The 18,777-nt window shown below is 36.5% G+C and overlaps 1 protein-coding gene across 1 annotated transcript; it reads right to left on the bottom strand.

Annotated features, from left to right (window-relative positions):
• Nucleotides 1-4,002: 4,002 nt before the first annotated feature.
• Nucleotides 4,003-18,777, bottom strand: egln3 (egl-9 family hypoxia-inducible factor 3). The gene is given in 6 exon segments (XM_062440559.1): nucleotides 4,003-5,063; nucleotides 5,625-5,698; nucleotides 6,786-6,922; nucleotides 7,766-7,885; nucleotides 18,213-18,235; nucleotides 18,238-18,777. Coding segments are annotated over 6 exon segments (726 nt in total). The 5' UTR covers nucleotides 18,572-18,777; the 3' UTR covers nucleotides 4,003-5,025.

Below are 18,777 nucleotides of genomic sequence, written 5' to 3' on the forward strand. Positions count from 1 at the left end.
TATATTTTCAGTTTCTTTAAATGTGACTTTTTCCTGTGTGTTTTTATCCATGGAGTCTCTCACTGCTCATCACCATGTTTTTAACCTTCATGACATTTCTTCAGATGAAAATGTGAACTTCTCTTTGTTCTAAATGTTAGTTTCATGTTTGTATTGATGTATTTGTGTCTGTTGTTTCTTAAACAGAGAAAACAGCATAACTTCCTTCATCACAGATATTTTGTTCTCATCACTTTGTAAATTCATAAAGAAATGTTCAATCAAACTGTAATGATCATGATAATAATCATCAATGATGTTCTTGTACATAGCTGACATTCTGGGTTAAACTAACTGACTGTGTGGATGAAGTCAATCTGAACATGAAATCATTGATCGCACTTTACTGATTGGATGTGTGAACAATCTGAAGCTTCAATAATCAATAAAGATGATTTTTATCAACAGTGATCAAAGTGTTTTCTTCTCATTCAAAGCTTGTGGAGAAAATGTGAAACTACAATGAGAGTTTATTAGAGGCAGTTTTCCTCCTGAAACACCACAAAGTTCACATAATAATACTGCAGTACTTTTACTGTAATACTGCATACTACATCGCTCATAATACTGCAGTACTTTTACTGTAATACTGCATATTACATCACTCATAATACTGCAGTACTTTTATTGTAATACTACATCGCTCATAATACTGCAGTACTTTTACTGTAATACTGCAGTACTTTTACTGTAATACTGCATACTACATCACTCATAATACTGTAGTACTTTTACTGTAATACTGCATACTACATCGCTCATAATACTGCAGTACTTTTACTGTAATACTGCAGTACTTTTACTGTAATACTGCATACTACATCACTCATAATACTGCAGTACTTTTATTGTAATACTGCATACTACATCACTCATAATACTGCAGTACTTTTAGTTTAGTACTTTAGTTTACTCTCTGTCTGTAGATTAATATAAATAAAGTCATATAATCAGTAACTGTATTAAAGTTTATGTTTTTATCTTCTATCAGAGTTAAACCTGCCTGAGATGAGTGGAGCTACAGTGACACTTGCTGGACAAAGGTGAGTTACATGCATTTGGTTACTATGACGACCAGCTTTATGGTTAATCAGAAGTTTGTTTGACTATATGAATAATTTCATACATTGGGGAAGTTTGCATCAGCAGCATTTGTGCATATTGATATGAATCATAATGTATTAACTAATTTTTATCAGCATTAATTAGGGCCCGAGCACTGACAAGTCAGTGAGGGACCTATTGCTATTGCCAGGATTCTTATTATTATTTTTCACGCTCTTGTGCCGCCACTTTGGGCGCATTTTTGGTGGCCTGAACATGCATGAAAACTCATGAAATTCAGCACACACATCGCAGCTGGTGAAAATTTATTTAATTTAACGTGATTGGACGCAAGCGTGGTAAGGGGACTCGCTAGCGCCCCCTAACGTCGGGTCATGTGACCACAAATCTTCTTGGATCTGCATGAAATTTACATATGTCATAGGTCTCATCGGATCATTGGGAAATTAATTTTGTGGAATTTTTTTACCAAACAGGAAGTCGCCCACGCGGCGTGGCGTGCACCGATTTTCATTTTTCGAACACAGCTTTGAGGACTTTATGATGTTCACAGAATCATGAAACCTGCCACGTAGGTTCCAAATCATGAGCTCTTTCATCTGATACCACATTTGCCCAACATTTTGCCCCAACAGCTCAGTAGCGCCCCCTAATGCGTTTTCCCACTTAGGATGTACTGACAAACTCTAAAACTCACCAAATTAGACACACTCATCAAGAAGCACGAATATTATTTTTTGGTATAACCGCAACCTTTTAAGTGCCAAAATGACTCTACAGCGCCCCCTAGAACATTAAAAGTTGAAGCCCCGCCTTCTACATGCACGTACATGAACGAAATTTAGGATTCATATATATCATGACCAGACGCACAAAAAAGCCTCTTGGACCCATACCCTAAGTCCAACAGGAAGTCGGCCATCTTGGATCACAGGTGCATTTTTGTTGCCATTTTCCCCATTTCCAGGCCTCGTACTTTAACAAACTCCTCCTGCAGTTTTGACTCCACAGACTTCAGATTAGAACTGTATCATCCTCAGACCTTGATGATGTAAACTTGATAACAGATTTTACCTACGTTATACCAGGTGGGCGTGGCAGTCGTTTGTTTGTTTGTATAAACAAACAACTCCTTATAACTCCTCCATACATTGTCGGATGTTAATACATGCACTGCGTAAAATGTCACACCTGTTGAAGCCGTTTCAATTTCAACATCGTTGGGGGTGAGTGTGGCAAGGGGTCTCCATAGCGCCCCCTAACAGCAGGTCATGTGACCACAAACTTTGTCTGATCTTCGTGAAATTTACAGGACACATAGCACTCATGGGTAAACCCCCAAATTATTTTTTTTCAAAATTTTCACTCTAACAGGAAGTGAGTTATTGTGCATTTCCTGCGTCAATTTTCCATTTTTCCCTCTGCGTTTAGAGGACTTTCCCGTCTTCACAGAATCACCAAATTGCCCACATAGGTTCACACTCAGGCGCACTTTAATTTGAGACCATAACTGCCCCTGGGCGTGGCACAACAGCTCAATAGCGCCCCCTAATGCCTTTATCCATTTTGTACATTTTCATAAACTCCTACATTCACCAAATTGTACACATACGTCAACAGTCACACATATTGACTACTGACAAAGTTTGGGATTTTTAAGTGAGAAGATGACTCCACAGCGCCCCCTGGAAAATTTCAAAGTTTAAGCCCCGCCTTCCACATTGACATAGAGAAATAAAATCCACAAGGCCTATGTATTATGTCCAGACGCACAAAAAAGCCTCTTGGACCCATACCCTAAGTCCAACAGGAAGTCGGCCATCCAGGCTAAAATGTTCAATCTGGATGATTTTTATTATTATTATAGTTGTACGCCTTTTTGAAAGCCTAAACATGCCCCAAAACTCACCAAAACTTGCAATCATGTCCGATCCAACGAAAAATTTGATATTTTAAGGATCGCGGAAATGGCCGAGGCAAAAATGGATTAATAGCGCCCCCTAGAAATTTAAAAAATCAAGCCCCTCCACTCAGATTGACGTAGACAAACAAAATTCGGGAAACACATGTATCGTGTAAAGACGCACAAAAAAAAAAAGAAAAAACACATTTTCATCACATCCAAACATCAGGTTGATTATCTTATTATTTATTTATCATAATGTGAAAGTTACAGATTCACTTTTTCTGCAGCTTTGAATCATTTTTCATCGTTTGTCACAAAATAAATCAACAATTTTTATTATCAAATATTACTTTTTTCTTTCATAAAGTAAAGAAACGTTAAGATTTGATGTTTTTCTGAGTTCAGCATCGCCTTTATAGACAAAATGATTCATCCAGTCATTAAAGAAAGTTTCTGATTAATCAAAGTTTTCTTCAGTAAAAAAAGGAGAAAGTTGGTTTATTTCATCTGGAGTTAACGTTTCTTCAAACTTTCTTTTCCCAAAAATCAAGAAAATGACACATTTTGTTTTTATTTCACAGCTTCTGTCATTTAATTCTCATTTCCTTGATTTTTCTGTCTTATTTTCAGGTATTTAACTTTTTATTTTTAGGACATTTGGTGCAAAATGGTTCAAATTACTAAGAAAAAATGGAAAAAAGTAAATACTAATAATACTTTTGTGGGTAGTTTGGCATTTTAAACTACATTTATTATTCTGATTATTATTAAATTCTTTCTTAAAAACTACAAGATCATTTCCACTAAATATACAAAATGATTTAATCCTTAAATTAATTAACAAATTAATAACAGCAGCGACTTGTTAGGAAATAATCCAAAAAAGATAAGATAAAATATTCCTTTTTTAGTCCCACAGCGGAGAAACTTACATTAAATGTAATTAAATTAATTTAATTAAATGTTTAATAAATGAATCAGTATCAGTAAAATCAGTAAAATACTGTTTTTAGTGTTTTAAAAAAATAAATAAATAATTATTTATTTATTTCTTCGTCTCAAAACTTTGTAATTAAACATAAAATTCTGTGCAAATATATCATCGGACACACAAAAATACTTTTCTTTTCCATGTAAATTACATTTTTAATAATTATTATAGATTTATTATATATATTTCTATCCACTATATATGAAACCAAATCTAAACAACATATTTTTGTGTGCAATTTTTCTTATAATTTGTACCAAACTGCTTCATTAACTCTGAAACTTTTCTGTTAAATACCTGAAAACAAAGTATAAAATAAAGGAGCTGTGAAATAAAACATTTGACTCATGAAGTTATTATTTTATTATTTTATTAATCATGTAACAAAACATTTGCTTCTTTTTCTCTCAGGTTAAAATTAAAAGCATAAATCTTATATTTTAATATATTTCTTTCTTTTTTTTACAGCCGTCGTTTGTTGAATTATAAAGTAAACATTTCCAAAGTTTCCTCGATGATTAAAAAAAACAACTCTAGGGTTTAAAATAATCATCGTTTCTCTCATTTCTCCGTCTGTAAACATCCGTCTCTCCTTCTCTTTTCTTTCTTTATTCTTTGTGAAGTGAAGGTTTGTTTTTTTAAAGGTGCAGTCCGACGTTTTTCCTCCACCTCAGCGACAGAAACCAGAGAGAGAAGAGAAAAGAGAGAATATTGCACGAGTAAAGCAGCGAGAGTCCGGAGCAGCCGCCGGTCAGCTGACCTCGGCGAGGGCGCGGCGGCTGCGCTCACAGCGGCGGTGCAGGCGGGCGGAGTCTAAATCGACCAGCTGGACGACGGAGCGATGAGGGAACATTTTCAGTTTCATCAACGTTAGAAAATTCCCCTCGACTCCTCCACAGTCCAGGACAGAGTAACACTTTTCTTTTTGTCCGTTTTCCTCCTCTTTTCTTTCTTTCATCAGTGTATCCGGCCGTCCTTCTCCTGCACTTCAGGGTTTGAACACCAGGTGGCGACGTGTCACCGCTCAGCTGCTGCTGCTGCTGTTTTCCTGCCGAGTGGAAGCTGAAAAAAACAGATAAAAATGTCTTAAATCAGTCGTTCATTAATGAAAATACTGCTTTAAAATACAAGTTTATAAAGCAGAAAAACCTCAAATAAATATCACAGTAATGTAGGATTGTATTAATATATTAGATAAGATTATAAAGTGTGTTCATACAAAATTTTAACTTATATTTACATTTATTTGAATTTTATTTGATCTCTTTAAACGATTAAAACTCTCAAAGAATACTGATAATAAATCACTCTCATTAATAAGAATACTGCTTTAAAATACAAGTTTATAAACCAAAAACACCTCAAATAAATATATTTTAACGCTAAAATAGTTTGTAACTCATAAATAAAAGCTCATAATTGAATGTGTGTTACAAAGCTAAAGAATCCAATCTGAGATTTAACAAAACATAAATATGGGATCAATATTTGGCAAGTAACTAATCACTGTTACCCTTTTATTGTGCTTATTAATGATTTAAAAAAGGGTGTGTGTGTGTCTCTCTGTGTGTGTGTGTGTGTGTGTGTGTGTGTGTGTGTGTGTGTGTGTGTGTGTGTGTTTACCTGTCAGGTCTCTGAAGCGTCTCTTGGCCTCGGCTCTCTCCTCAGAGTCAAAATACCAGACTGTGATTGCGTACCTGAAACACACAAACACATGTTAACTACACACTGTTATATATATTTACACAGTTCTCATTTATTTCCTTTAATTATAATATTTATTGTATTTTAATGTTGTTTTTCTGTGAAGCACTTTGAGCTTAATCTCCTGTATGAAAGCTTCTCTATAAATAAGCTTTATTATTATTATAGCTGCACTTTTAAATGTTGTATTTTAGTCTTAAATTAAGACAGAAAAGTAAAATATAAAGATAGAAGTGATGTTGAATCTGTTTACATGTAATTCCACAGTTTCACCAGCAGGTGGAGCCAATGATCTGTACCTGCGATGCTCATTTAATCAGCTTTATTAGAAATATATATTATTTTATGTGTTTATATCTTCTGTATAATAAAGAGGATGAATTATTTATAAAGCAGCACAATCTTTATTTTAGGTTAATTTCTTTAAATCAGCAGCAGCTCAGTGTGTTAATTAAAGCTGCTTCTCTGCTTTAAAGCCAAGTTTCTACTTTAATCTCATACATTTAAATACACACATATAATTATTATTATACAGACATTATATTAAGAGTTTGTGTTTTTTCTGAGCTGATATTAACTGAATGTAAAAAGCCTGTTGAGCTGCTGGATTTATTAACTTCACTGACTTAATAAAATTAAGATTTTATAGTTTTCAGTTGATTTACAGCAGCGTTTGAAGCTTTTTGGTTCATATTTTAATCACATTTTGACTTTAAATCACAGTTTTATGTATTTTTCTGCTTTATTTCACTATTTTCTTCATCTAAAGGGAAATATTACTCAACATTTAGTGTGAAATGTCAACTTTACTGCAAATCATGTGACAAATATCCTGAAGCTGTTTATAGGTTTTTCAACAAAGCTTTTTAAAAATTGATTAAATGAATGAATTTAACAGAATTCACTAATTTAACATTAAAATATGAAAAATCTATCAATCAATTAAATGAATAAATCCTCATTTAACACTAAAAAATGAGCAAGAAAAGAAAGAATAAACAGACAAGAAGCAAGTGTCCCTGTCCTCATCTGTCCTTCCTGTCATTGATTGATTGATTGATTGATTGATCGGTTGGTTACCTGGTGGAGTAGGAGGGCTGCACCTCGTGTGGATTCCTGCGGTCGGACCAGAAGAAGAGCAGTCGGTCAAACAGCGGCTCGATGTCGGCTACGTCGTTTTCTCCCTCCGGATAAATCCTGAGGATTCCTCCGTGCTCCTGAAACAGGAAGACGACACACGGTCAGCTGATAGCGAGAGGAAACCGTTTAAATATACAATAAAATATATAAGACATTAGTTCCCTTCAGACTTCCTACAGCTGCAACTATTGATTATTCTCATTATTAATTAAATAATCAGCATGTTAATAAACTGATTCATTCTTTATTAAGAAAATGTCAGAAAATAGTGAAAACTGAGTTGGGTTAAAGATATTTCAGTTTATGACAGTAAAAGATCAAATATCACATTTAAACATTTTTGGGGGAATTTTTCCTTTAAAACGGATTATTTGATTTATTTAGACAGCTTGTTAAATATATTTAATAGAAAAACTTACTTTATTATCTTTTCTGACATTCATCTTCACACTGATGAACTTGTAATGAATTTTACTTGATTTTGTATTTATTCTATTTTTTTTACTACTTTTACTTTGTACTATTTTTACTATATTAAAATTATTATTATTAAGCTGCATTTACTTGTATTTAAAGCTGCTTTACAAATAAACTTAATTTACTTAATATTTAATCCACAGATCAACTTCATGTCTTCAAATCTAAAATAACCCGAAAATATTTAGTTTACTTTCCTAAATAACAAAAAAAAGCAGAAAATCTTCATATTTTCAGGCAATAAAAGCAGAAAATGTTTGTTTAAAAATGTCCGGATGAGTCAAACTTTATATCAACGTTCATCATCTCAAACTTCACCTCCCTCATCAGACAGGAAGTCTCGCAGTCTGACTGATAATCATCAATAATCATCTTTGATCTCGATCAATAAAAACAACAACACAGGAGGAGACGTCCCCGTTTCCTGAGGTCCCTGAACGCACCTTAGCATCCCAGTTCTTGTTGAGGTAATAGATGCAGGTGATCCGCCGCCCGTCAGAGTTCGGGTTGTCCACGTGTTTGACGTAACCGGCGCCGTTGCCCGGGTAACACGCCACCATGGCCTGCAGACACACAGAAACACACAAACATTTAATATGTGTTTTATTTATGAATACACTGTAAAAAATGAAGGTTTATAGGAGCAGAAGGAAATAAAACGTGTTTGTAATTTAACTGCATTAATTAATCAATTATAGAGGAAAATAATAAGCAACTAATTTAATAACTAATTAATGCAAAATTATCTGATTCCAGCTTCTTAAAATGTGAATATTTATAGTTTTGTTAATATTTTACTTTATTTTGTGTTATTTTATTAACATTCAAGTTTTATCTTATTGAGTTAATTAGTCTGTTTTGTGTGTTTTAATTAATTTTAACCTATTTATTAAACTTTATCTTTTTTATTTTTACTTTTGTCTTTTTAATCTAGTTTCTATTTTTACTTTTTCTTATTTTTTATTTGATATATTCATTTATTTATTTTGTATTCATACATTGTACATATATTTTTTATTTTATATATTTATTTATATTTTTTTGAATTTATTCTACTTTAACAAAACATTTAAATATGTTTATAATCTTTATTTTCTCTTGGTACATTGGTCTCAGTTTTTCTTTATGTTGTCACTCGTTCTTATTATCAGCTGTGAAGCTCTTTGAACTACAGTAACCTGAATGAATGAATGAATGAATGAATAGAATAGAATATCCTTTATTGTCATTGAACAACAGGTTTCACAACGAGATTGGTTCGGGGTCTCTAACCGTGGTGCAAAAAAGTCAAAATAAATATAAATATTATACATAAAAACAATGAATTACTTTAAAAGCTATTTACACACACACACATACACAGTCGATTGCACATATTGCTCTTATGCCTATATAACCTGAGGTAGGTGTTGAATGAATGAATGAATGCTGCTGTATTAATAAAGTTTGATTGATTAGTTTCTTTAATCTTATTTAATGTCTTATTTAGAATTGAAGAAGAAAAAAGAAGAAATAAAAATGTGACATAATTTCCGGTAAAACTTGAAATAATCTTCAAATGATTACAGACACTTCCTCTGCATGTCTGAGCGTGTGTGTCTGTGTGTGTGTGTGTGTCTGAGCCTGTGTGTGTGTCTCTGTGTGTGTGTGTGTGTGTGTCTGAGCCTGTGTGTGTGTCTCTGTGTGTGTGTGTGTGTCTGAGCCTGTGTGTGTGTCTCTGTGTGTGTGTGTGTGTCTGAGCATGTGTGTGTGTGTGTGTGTGTGTGTGTGTTTGTCTGAGCATGTGTGTGTGTGTGTGTGTTTCTGAGCCTGTGTGTGTGTGTGTGTGTGTGTTTGTCTGAGCATGTGTGTGTGTGTGTGTGTGTGTGTGTGTCTGAGCATGTGTGTGTGTGTGGTGATTTGCTAATATTTCCTGTGTGTGTGTGTGTCTGAGCCTGTGTGTGTGTGTGTGTCTGAGCCTGTGTGTGTGTCTGAGCATGTGTGTGTGTGTGTGTCTGAGCCTGTGTGTGTCTCTGTGTGTGTGTGTGGTGATTTGCTAATATAGTTGTGGTTGTGTGCATACAGCTTCAGTTGCACGTACACAAATTGCATGATGTGTGTGCTCATGCTTGTATGCCTGCTTCTCTCTCTCAGTGTATCTCTCTGTGTGTGTGTGTGTGTGTGTGTGTGTGTGTGTGTGTGTGTGTGTGTGTGTACGTGCAGCCCGGTCAGTGTAGGGAGGAAACTGGTTGAGCCAAACTTTTTCAGCAGTGATAAGAAGCAGCTGAAAGCCTTTAATGTCTCTGCAGAGACATTTTAGAGTTGGTTATTTTTAAAGCTGCAAGAATCACAAATATGTTCAGAGTGTCTCAGCTCAGTGTTGAAAGTGTTTAAAGTATTTAAAGTGTTTAAAGCAGAGGTGTCAAACTCATTTTCATTCAAGGGCCACATACAGACCAATTTGATTTCATGTGGGCCGGATCATTAAAATGAAGGAAGGAAGGAAGGTAGGAATGAAGGAAGGAAGGAAGGAAAAGAAGAGAGGAAGGGAAGATGGGAGGAAGGACAGATTGAAGGAAGGAAGGACAGATGGAAGGAGGGACGGATGAAATGGAGGAAGGAAAGATGGAAGGAAGAAAGTAAGGGAGCAAGGACAGATGGAAGGAAGGGAGAAAGTAAGAGAAGACAAGAAGGAAGGAAGGAAGGAAAAGAAGACAGGAAAGAAAGATGGAAGGAAGAAAGGGAGCAAGGACAGATGGAAGGAAGGAAGGAAGAGAAGACAAGAAGGAAGGAAGGAAAAGAAGAGAGGAAGACAAGAAGGAAGGACGGACAGATGGAAGGAAGGAAGGAAAAGAACACAGGAAGGACAGTGGGTTGGATTGGACTCCTCAGCGGGCTGGTTCTGGAAGGAAGGAAGGAGGGAATGAAGGAAAGATGGAAGGAAGGAAAGCTGGAAGGAGGAAGGAAAGATGGAAGGAAGGAAAGATGGAAGGAAAGAAGGAAGGAAGGACAGTGGGCCGGATCGGACCCCTCGGCGGGCCGGTTCTGGCCCGCGGGCCGCATGTTTGACACCCCTGGTTTAAAGTGTTTAAAGTGTCTTAAACAAACAGTCAGGAGTTAAACATGAGCATGAAGTGAGTTTATCTTGCTGTAATGATTCCTCCTGTTCATACTGACCTTCATAATAAACTAATATATATATAATATTCATCTTCTATGTTTCAACGTTACAGTGTTTTTAGTAGAAACGTCTTTGTGTTACTATGGTTACACCACAGCTCAACAGGGAAACACTAAGAGGGAATCTGATGCTAAAACACTGTAAATGTGTCATATATCACTTGATATGACTAACTCACACTGATGAAGCTCAATAGAAGCTGATCATCTACTTTAAATTATTTTAAATAAGTGGATTCAGTCCATCACTGAACACTGGAAGCAAATCTGAAGGTTTTAATATTCAGTATGAACAAGAGGAAAACCTGACTGCTTGTAAGGTAATATTATATTCAGAGATCAATGAGAGCTGCTGCCAGTCTCTAAATTGATAGATTGACAGTTCTTTAATTACAGTAATTTTTTATACTAAAAGTTTATATGACCAAAAGAAAACCCAATAATTCTTAAAAAGTACAGGAGAATAAAGTTAATGAACTTCCAAAAACATGTAAATATATAACTCGGTAAAAATATGCTCCACTTAAAAAATTCAGACATCCACATTTTTAATTTATGGGAGAAAAATTGCGCCAAAAAAGTTCATAAAGTTTAAAAATGTGTCATCATTTTATCTCCAGACATTAAAACTCCATAATAAATCATACAGAGGATTAATCTGTCTTTAAGGGAATGAAGAAGTTTTCCTAAACAGGACGAGGAGGTAAAGCGCTGGGGGGGGGGGGGGGGGAGGGGGTCGTTCCCCTCGCAGCGCTGCGACCTTTTGACCCCCAACAGGAAGCGAGTGATAAGCTGAGAGCAGCAGACGATTATCAGACATTAGACTCTGTGTCAAAGTCAACAAACACTCAGACTGTGGGTTTCCTTCCAGGAAAAACTGAACAGCTGATCACACACACACACATATATACACACACACACACACACACATATATACACACAAACACATATATATACACACACACACACATATATACACACACACACACATATATACACACACACATATATATATATACACACACACACATATATACACACACACACACACATATATATACACACACACACACACATAGATACACACACACATATATACACACACACACATATATATACACACACACACATATATACACACACACACACACACATATATATACACACACACACACACATAGATACACACACATATATACACACACACACACGACCATAGAAACACACACATATACACACACACATATATACACACACACACGCATACAAAGAAAAACACAGTGAGGTTATTATTGCTGAATTGCTTCAAAAGTTGATTTAACATCTAGTTTAAATTTACATCAACTTAAAAAGAAGCTGCAAAAGTTCTTCATATAAAAGTTATTTTTTTCTTTATGTGCAATAATTAAATAAACATAAAGCAACATTTTGTTCCAACTAATAACTTTTTATATGAGTGGAGTCTTTTATTTGATGGAATAAACTGCATATATTATATATTATATATATGTATTATATATTATATTCTTTGTTACGGTGAAACAGCGTCAGTGAAGATTAACCCTGGTTTTCTTTTCTAACTGAAATGAAACAACAACAACAACATCATCATCATCATCATCATCATCATCATCAGCAGCTCTGATCTACAAACTGAGCGTCGTGACATCACTCTGACGTCAATGTGATCACCTGACCCCAAAACACGTCAGCAGCTTCACCTGCGACTCAGACTCAGACCAAAGACACTGAAAACACCCAAACACGCCCGGTAGCAACAGAACAAAAGCAGCAGGAAGCGTGTGAGCAGCTCCACCACTCTGCACGCTACCTTATAATAAAACAAGCGCTTCCTTTTCTTTATTATTATCAACGAGCAGGAAAGTCACAGCGTCCGTTAACCTTCATCAAAGATCAAAGATCAAAGTAGCTGGAACACCTGATCTGTGTTTACACTGTACTTCCTCTAAGAAAGGTCAGGAGAGGAGGAGGGGAGGAGGAGAGGAGAGGAAGAGAGGAGATGAGGGAGAGAGGAGAGGAGATGAGAGAGGAAGAGAGGAGGAGAGGAGAGGAAGAGAGGCGGAGAGGAGAGGAGAGGAGGAAGAGAGGAGGAGAGGAGATGAGGGAGAGAGGAGAGGAGATGAGAGAGGAAGAGGAGAGAGGAGAGGAGGGAGAGAGGAGGAGATGAGGAAGAAGAGAGGAGGAGGAGGAGAGAAGGAGCAAGGGGGAGAGAAGAGGAAGAGAGGACAAGACGAGAGAGAAAGAGAGAGAGAAAGAGAGAGAGAGAGAGAGAGAGGCCTCTGAAAAGTCTACGCTGAGGAAAAGGGGGAAGGAGAGGAGAAGGGAAATCACCCAAAGTTTGTTTACACGACTTCACTGACACACACACACACACACACACACACACACACACACACACACACACACACACACACACACACACACACACACACACACACAGCCTCATCAGTGTGTATCTACAGTTAAACTATTCCTTAGAAACAGAGCGGAGAGGAAATGATACTACGGAGGGAGGGAGGGAAAAAAAGGAGAAAAACGCCTCTGAGAGCTGTTTTTGAATTCAGCTTTATCTTATCTGTCTAGTAGAGGAGGAGGAGGGAGGGAGGGAGGGAGGGAAGGAAAGAGGGAAGGAAGGAGAGGAGGGGTATGTGTGTGTTTGGCAGCTTTCCAGCCAGCTGACGGGTTAATGACAGAGCTACGTGTGGAGCGTGAGGCTGCAGACTGGAGCAGCAGCAGAGACTCGTCTGCTCTACTGTGTGTGTGTGTGTGTGTGTGTGTGTGTGTGTGTGTGTGTGTGTGTGTGTGTGTGTGTGTGTGTGTGTGTGTGTGTGTGTGTGTGTGTGCAAAGTTTAGTCAGTTTAATGTTTTACTTTAAACACATTGAAAGAAAATAGAATCTGACTGATACTGGATTTTTGGGGCTGATGCCGATATCAGAGAGTAAAAAAATATCATCTGATTATTTTATAAACATAGAATATATATATATATATATATATATATATATATATACATAAACACTTTATTTTGCATATATATTAAACTTTAAGAAAAAGGATCAAACATACTGAAACATACTGTAAATATATGGTAGACTATGTGCTTGTGCAGTGCTACAAAGACAGATAAATAAAAAAAACTAACATAAAACATTATAAAAATAAGAGCATAAAAACAGCAACCAGTGAGGTTAATTATATATATAATAATTATATATTATAATAATGTAATAGTTAATGTGTAAGTTTAAAATAATGTAATATACTGTAAATATATCAGTTCATTGTTGGTTTGAACCTGCATGAAAGATTTATTACCAATAAGAAAAATAACTAAAAATACTCCAAATTCCCAGCCGATATTCTGACCCCAAAGGCAACACGATGACATCATCACGTTGCTCAAAATTTAAACTAAAGCTTGTTTATAAAAAAAACCATTCAAAACAAAAACAATAAAAGACAAAAAAAAACTTCTTATCCTCCTTGATCTTTACTATGTTTATGTCTACGGATACACGTGTGTGTGTGTGTGTGTGTGTGTGTGTGTGTGTGTGTGTATCCTATTGTAGCTGGGTTGACTTGTTTTCTTAAGGAAGTTTCATCTGATAACACACAGCACACACACACACACACACAACACACACACACACACACGTGATAAGGGCTCATTGCACACATTAAAAGCACGTGAAGATGGGGCGGACATACTGGAAATGAGTGCGGGGGGGGGGGGAGGACACTGTCAGCAGCTGTGTGTGTCTGTGTCTGTGTGTGTGTGTGTGTGTGTACGTGTGTGATTCGTTTTTGCTGCTGCAGGAGAGAGGGAGTGAATAATTGAATAAGTGGAGGAGTGTGTACGTGAGAATGTTCACTTCTGCATGCCTTCACACACACACACACACACACACACACACACACACACACACACACACACACACACACACACACACACACACACACACACACACACACACACACACACACACACCACACACACACACACACACACACACACACACACACACACACACACACACACTAACAGGTGTTTGTGTGTTTTTAACCATGTGATCTCAGTGTCAGTGTTTCTGTTGCCAATAGAAACGTCTGGAGCAACTCGGAGCAGCAACATTTACCTCATTAACCAATTAGTTGCCAACTATTTAACATTTAATCACTGACTTCCTTTAATAATCTTTTCATTGTTTCCAGTCATTCCTTAAAGAAGAAACAGACCAATGTCTCAGTTTCCAGCTGCTTAAATGTGATTTTCTTCTAGTTTTTTTTTTAGTTTTCTGACAGTAACTTTAAGTTGAGGACAAAAACGAGACATTTAAAGGACGTCTTCTTGTTCTTTGAGACTTTTTTTTCATCATTTTATACGTTAAAAAAAAATCACCAATTATATCAGAAAGCAATTAACAGATTAATTTATAATGAACATAATCATTAGTCTTGACTCTTATGGCAACAAATACTAATTCACTAACCTATTTTTTAGATCTCCCAATAAAGAAAACAAGACAAAAAACTATGATTATAGATCTTATATAATACTATGTGAACAGTGTAAATAAGATTTTTTTTAGACACTGGAGGGAGCTTTGTACTGGTTCTTTCTGCACACTGAGTATTTTATTATTATTTCTTACATATATTTGTTTTATTAGTACAACTTTTGGGTAATTTTTAGTTCTCTCTCTCTCTCTCTCTCTCTCTCTCTCTCTCTCTCTCCTCTCTCTCTCTCTCTCTCTCTCTCTCTCTCTCTCTCTCTCTCTCTCTCTCTCTCTCTCTCTCTCTCTCTCTCTCTCTCTCTCTCTCTCTCTCTCTCTCTCTCTCTCTCCTCTCTCTCTCCTCTCTCCTCTCTCTCTCTCTCTCTCTCTCTCTCTCTCTCTCTCTCTCTCTCTCTCATCTATAATAATGGTTAATCGTGGCTCTAATACCAACATATATGAACTTCCCTGTAAACAATAAAAAACAATAATAGATCAAATGCAACCTTTGAAACATGACTCTGAGTCTTTATGGGATTATAAAATAAAGGAAGATGTTTGGACACGCGTCAGCAGGAAGATCAAAGGAGTAAATAAGGAAATAAATTCCACTTAACAGCTTCAGAGTCAAGGTCCCCGTATTGTTTATGGTTAACAGGGTTTACGGGGACGCTGGGATATAACAGCGTCATCGTTAATGACGTCAGTAACAGCTGAGATGATCCTGCTTTACGTATGAAAGATGTTTTATTAATAGAGTTTTCATTACTGCTATAAAACTCGACTTATGTGCTGTAAAAAATATGAATGAATCTGTTAAATCAGCTGTTCCAGATGTTCAGTGACCTGCAAACATCTGCAGATTTATGAAGAAGTTACCTGACCTGTGACTGTTTATCATTTCATCATTTATAGTTTGATTTAAAGAAAGTTAATCTGTAAATATTCTGATAACTGAGAAGTCGTTTCAGTCTATTTTTAAGCAAAAATGCAAAATATTTAATAGTTTATTTGTAGTTTTTCTTTCTCATATATGACATTACACACATGAGATTAATATCTTTGGACTGTTCGACAAAAACAAGCAAATTTAAAGACAAAGAAGTTAAATTAATGCTAGTTTTGTGTCATTAGTAACAGCTATAAACTCTACATGTGCGCTGTAAAAAATATGAATGAATCTCTGTTAATTCAGCTGTTCCAGATGTTCAGAAACCTGCTAATAAGATTATATATTCTTTTATTATTAGTCCCACAATGGGGGGAAAGTGCAAATATCTGCAGATTATCGAGATGAAGACGATTAAAATGACGAAAATTCATAATTTCAGCCAATTTTCAAGCAAAAATACACAAAATTTGATGGTTTCAGCTTCTTAAATGTGATTATTTATCATATGTTAACAGTGAGATTAGGGCTGGGTGTAAATATCAGATTTAATAATGAAAATAAAATAAATAAATAAATACATTTACTCAAGTGCTGTGAATGAAGTTAAACATTGAGGTATTTGTACTTGCTGCTTTATACCTCAACTCTTATTATATGTTGGGTAGATTAATACTTGATAACTTTTAAGATATCGACCGAAATAAATCGATATCACTTCTCCCGTCAAACGATACCTGCAATCTGTCCTATTTGCACCCAGAGTTAGAAAATATGATTATTAATACAGACGATTCCTGCAGGTCAACATCTGGGTGATTAATGGACACGATGCAGCAGCAGCAGCAGCAGCAGAGGTTACTCAGAGGACCTGAACTGGTCTAGTAAACTTCCTGTCCTTCCTGGAGCGTGCTCTGGTTTCTGAAACTTGGCTAAAGGCAACAGACTGGGGGAAGGGGGGGGGGGGGGGAGGGGTCGCTGGAGTGCTGCCAGAGGGCCAACACACATTTAACAGAGGAAAGACAAACATGTAGGGACTCTCCGGTGACGCCTCGCTCATGTCAACATAAGAGTTCAGAATGAAACTGATCGAACCACAGAGGAAGAAAACCACAGAGGAAGAAAACCACAGAGGAAGAAACCACAGAGGAAGAAAAACCACAGAGGAAGAAAAGCACAGAGGAAGAAAAACCACAGAGGAAGAAAAGCACTGATGGTTTATGTGGTTTAAAAAATATGGCACAAAAAGCTAAAGTATTATGTCATTTTAGAGGCCAGACAGCTGTAGTTTGGGGGATTTTTAAGTCTTGTGTGTAATTATGTGAAAGTTGTAGGAAAATAAAAAAGTATTATTGAGCTTCATCGGTCTGAGTTAGTCATATTAAATGATATCTGACACGTTTACAGTCTCCTTAGCATCAGATTCCCTCTTACTGTTTCCTCTAACACGTCACATGACTTTGCATTATGTATGTAGAGATAGAGTTGCGCAACTTTTATAATATTTAGTGTGTTGAGTGTTTGAGTTGCTTTGGGTGTGTGTGTGTGTGTGTGTGTGTGTGTGTGTGTGTGGTGTGTGTGTGTAGTGATGCCTTCTATTTATGGCTGCAGCGAGGAGAAAAGTCACCATGACATTGTCTTATGTTAAATACACTTTAAGAGATGTTGCATAGTTTAAATATCTGCAGTAAAAGTAATAAATAATGAATTAATGAGTTTTACGCAGGCTTTACTTTTTCCTCTATATTTGTTTTATAATTTAATTAATATTTCCAATTATAGACTTTTTGGTGACTGCTCCAAACTTGTGGAACAGTCGACCTTAAAGTTTTAAATCATTGCTTAAGAATCACCTTTTTATGCATTGGCTTTTAATCCATGACATCATGAATTTAATCCTAATTTTTTTTATTGTTTATTGTGTTTTAAGCTTGAGGTTGTTTTAAATGTGCTGTAGGAATAAACTTTGACTTCAACTTTGCAGCAGAACGTTTCTACTTTAGCACCAAACACTCAAAATATAGCAACGCAGAGTTCATTATGGAGCAAACTTTACGCACAGTTTTAACGCACTAATTTTACTTTTTCCTTCTCTATTTGTTTTATAATTTAATTAATATTTCCACTTCTAGACTTCAACTTTGCAGCAGAACATTTCTACTTAGCACCAAAAAATCAGATTATAGCAACACAGAGTTCATGATCATCATGGAGCAAACTTTACGCACAGTTTTACGCACAAATTGTACTTTTTCCTCTATTTATTTTATAATTTAATTAATATTTCCACTATCTAGACTTAAACTTGGAGCAGAGCGTCTCTTACCTTGGACCTCTCCTTGATCGTGGTGTTCCCAGCCGGCTGGAGCACAGTGACACCAGCTTATCGATCAGGTTGAGCAGGAAATGGATCGCCTCGCAGCCTCGCTCTGATCCGCTCACCCAGGCGATCTGATCCCCGCGGATGCTCTTACGTCGGATGCCCGGTACGGAGCCCACGAGCCGGCCATCCTGCAGAGCTCCGGACCGGTGCATGTCCTTCACCTGCTCCAGCACCGCGTCACCAACCAGCTCCCCCAGCAGACCGTCCACATAGCAGAAACCGTCCTCCAGCAGAGACGGGACGACCCGGTCCAAAGCCAAACTCTGCAGGTCCGAGTCTGATACGGGCTCGATGAAAGGCATCTTAACCTCTGAGGCAATTCTGGAGCAAATGCAGAGTGGAAGTAAAATATAGTGAAAGGTTTAAAGTTGTTGTTTTGTTTTTGTTTTTTTATGTAGAAATGTTTGCTAGTCAGATTCAGTCCTGCTGAAGTGTTGAGTGAAGCCAGAGGACTGACCCTGTGTGTCTCAGCTGATTTACAACAAGCCTCTTATGCTGTTTAAATGAC

This window comes from Scomber scombrus, chromosome 19, assembly GCF_963691925.1.
Source record: "Scomber scombrus chromosome 19, fScoSco1.1, whole genome shotgun sequence".
Classification (NCBI taxonomy): domain Eukaryota; kingdom Metazoa; phylum Chordata; class Actinopteri; order Scombriformes; family Scombridae; genus Scomber; species Scomber scombrus.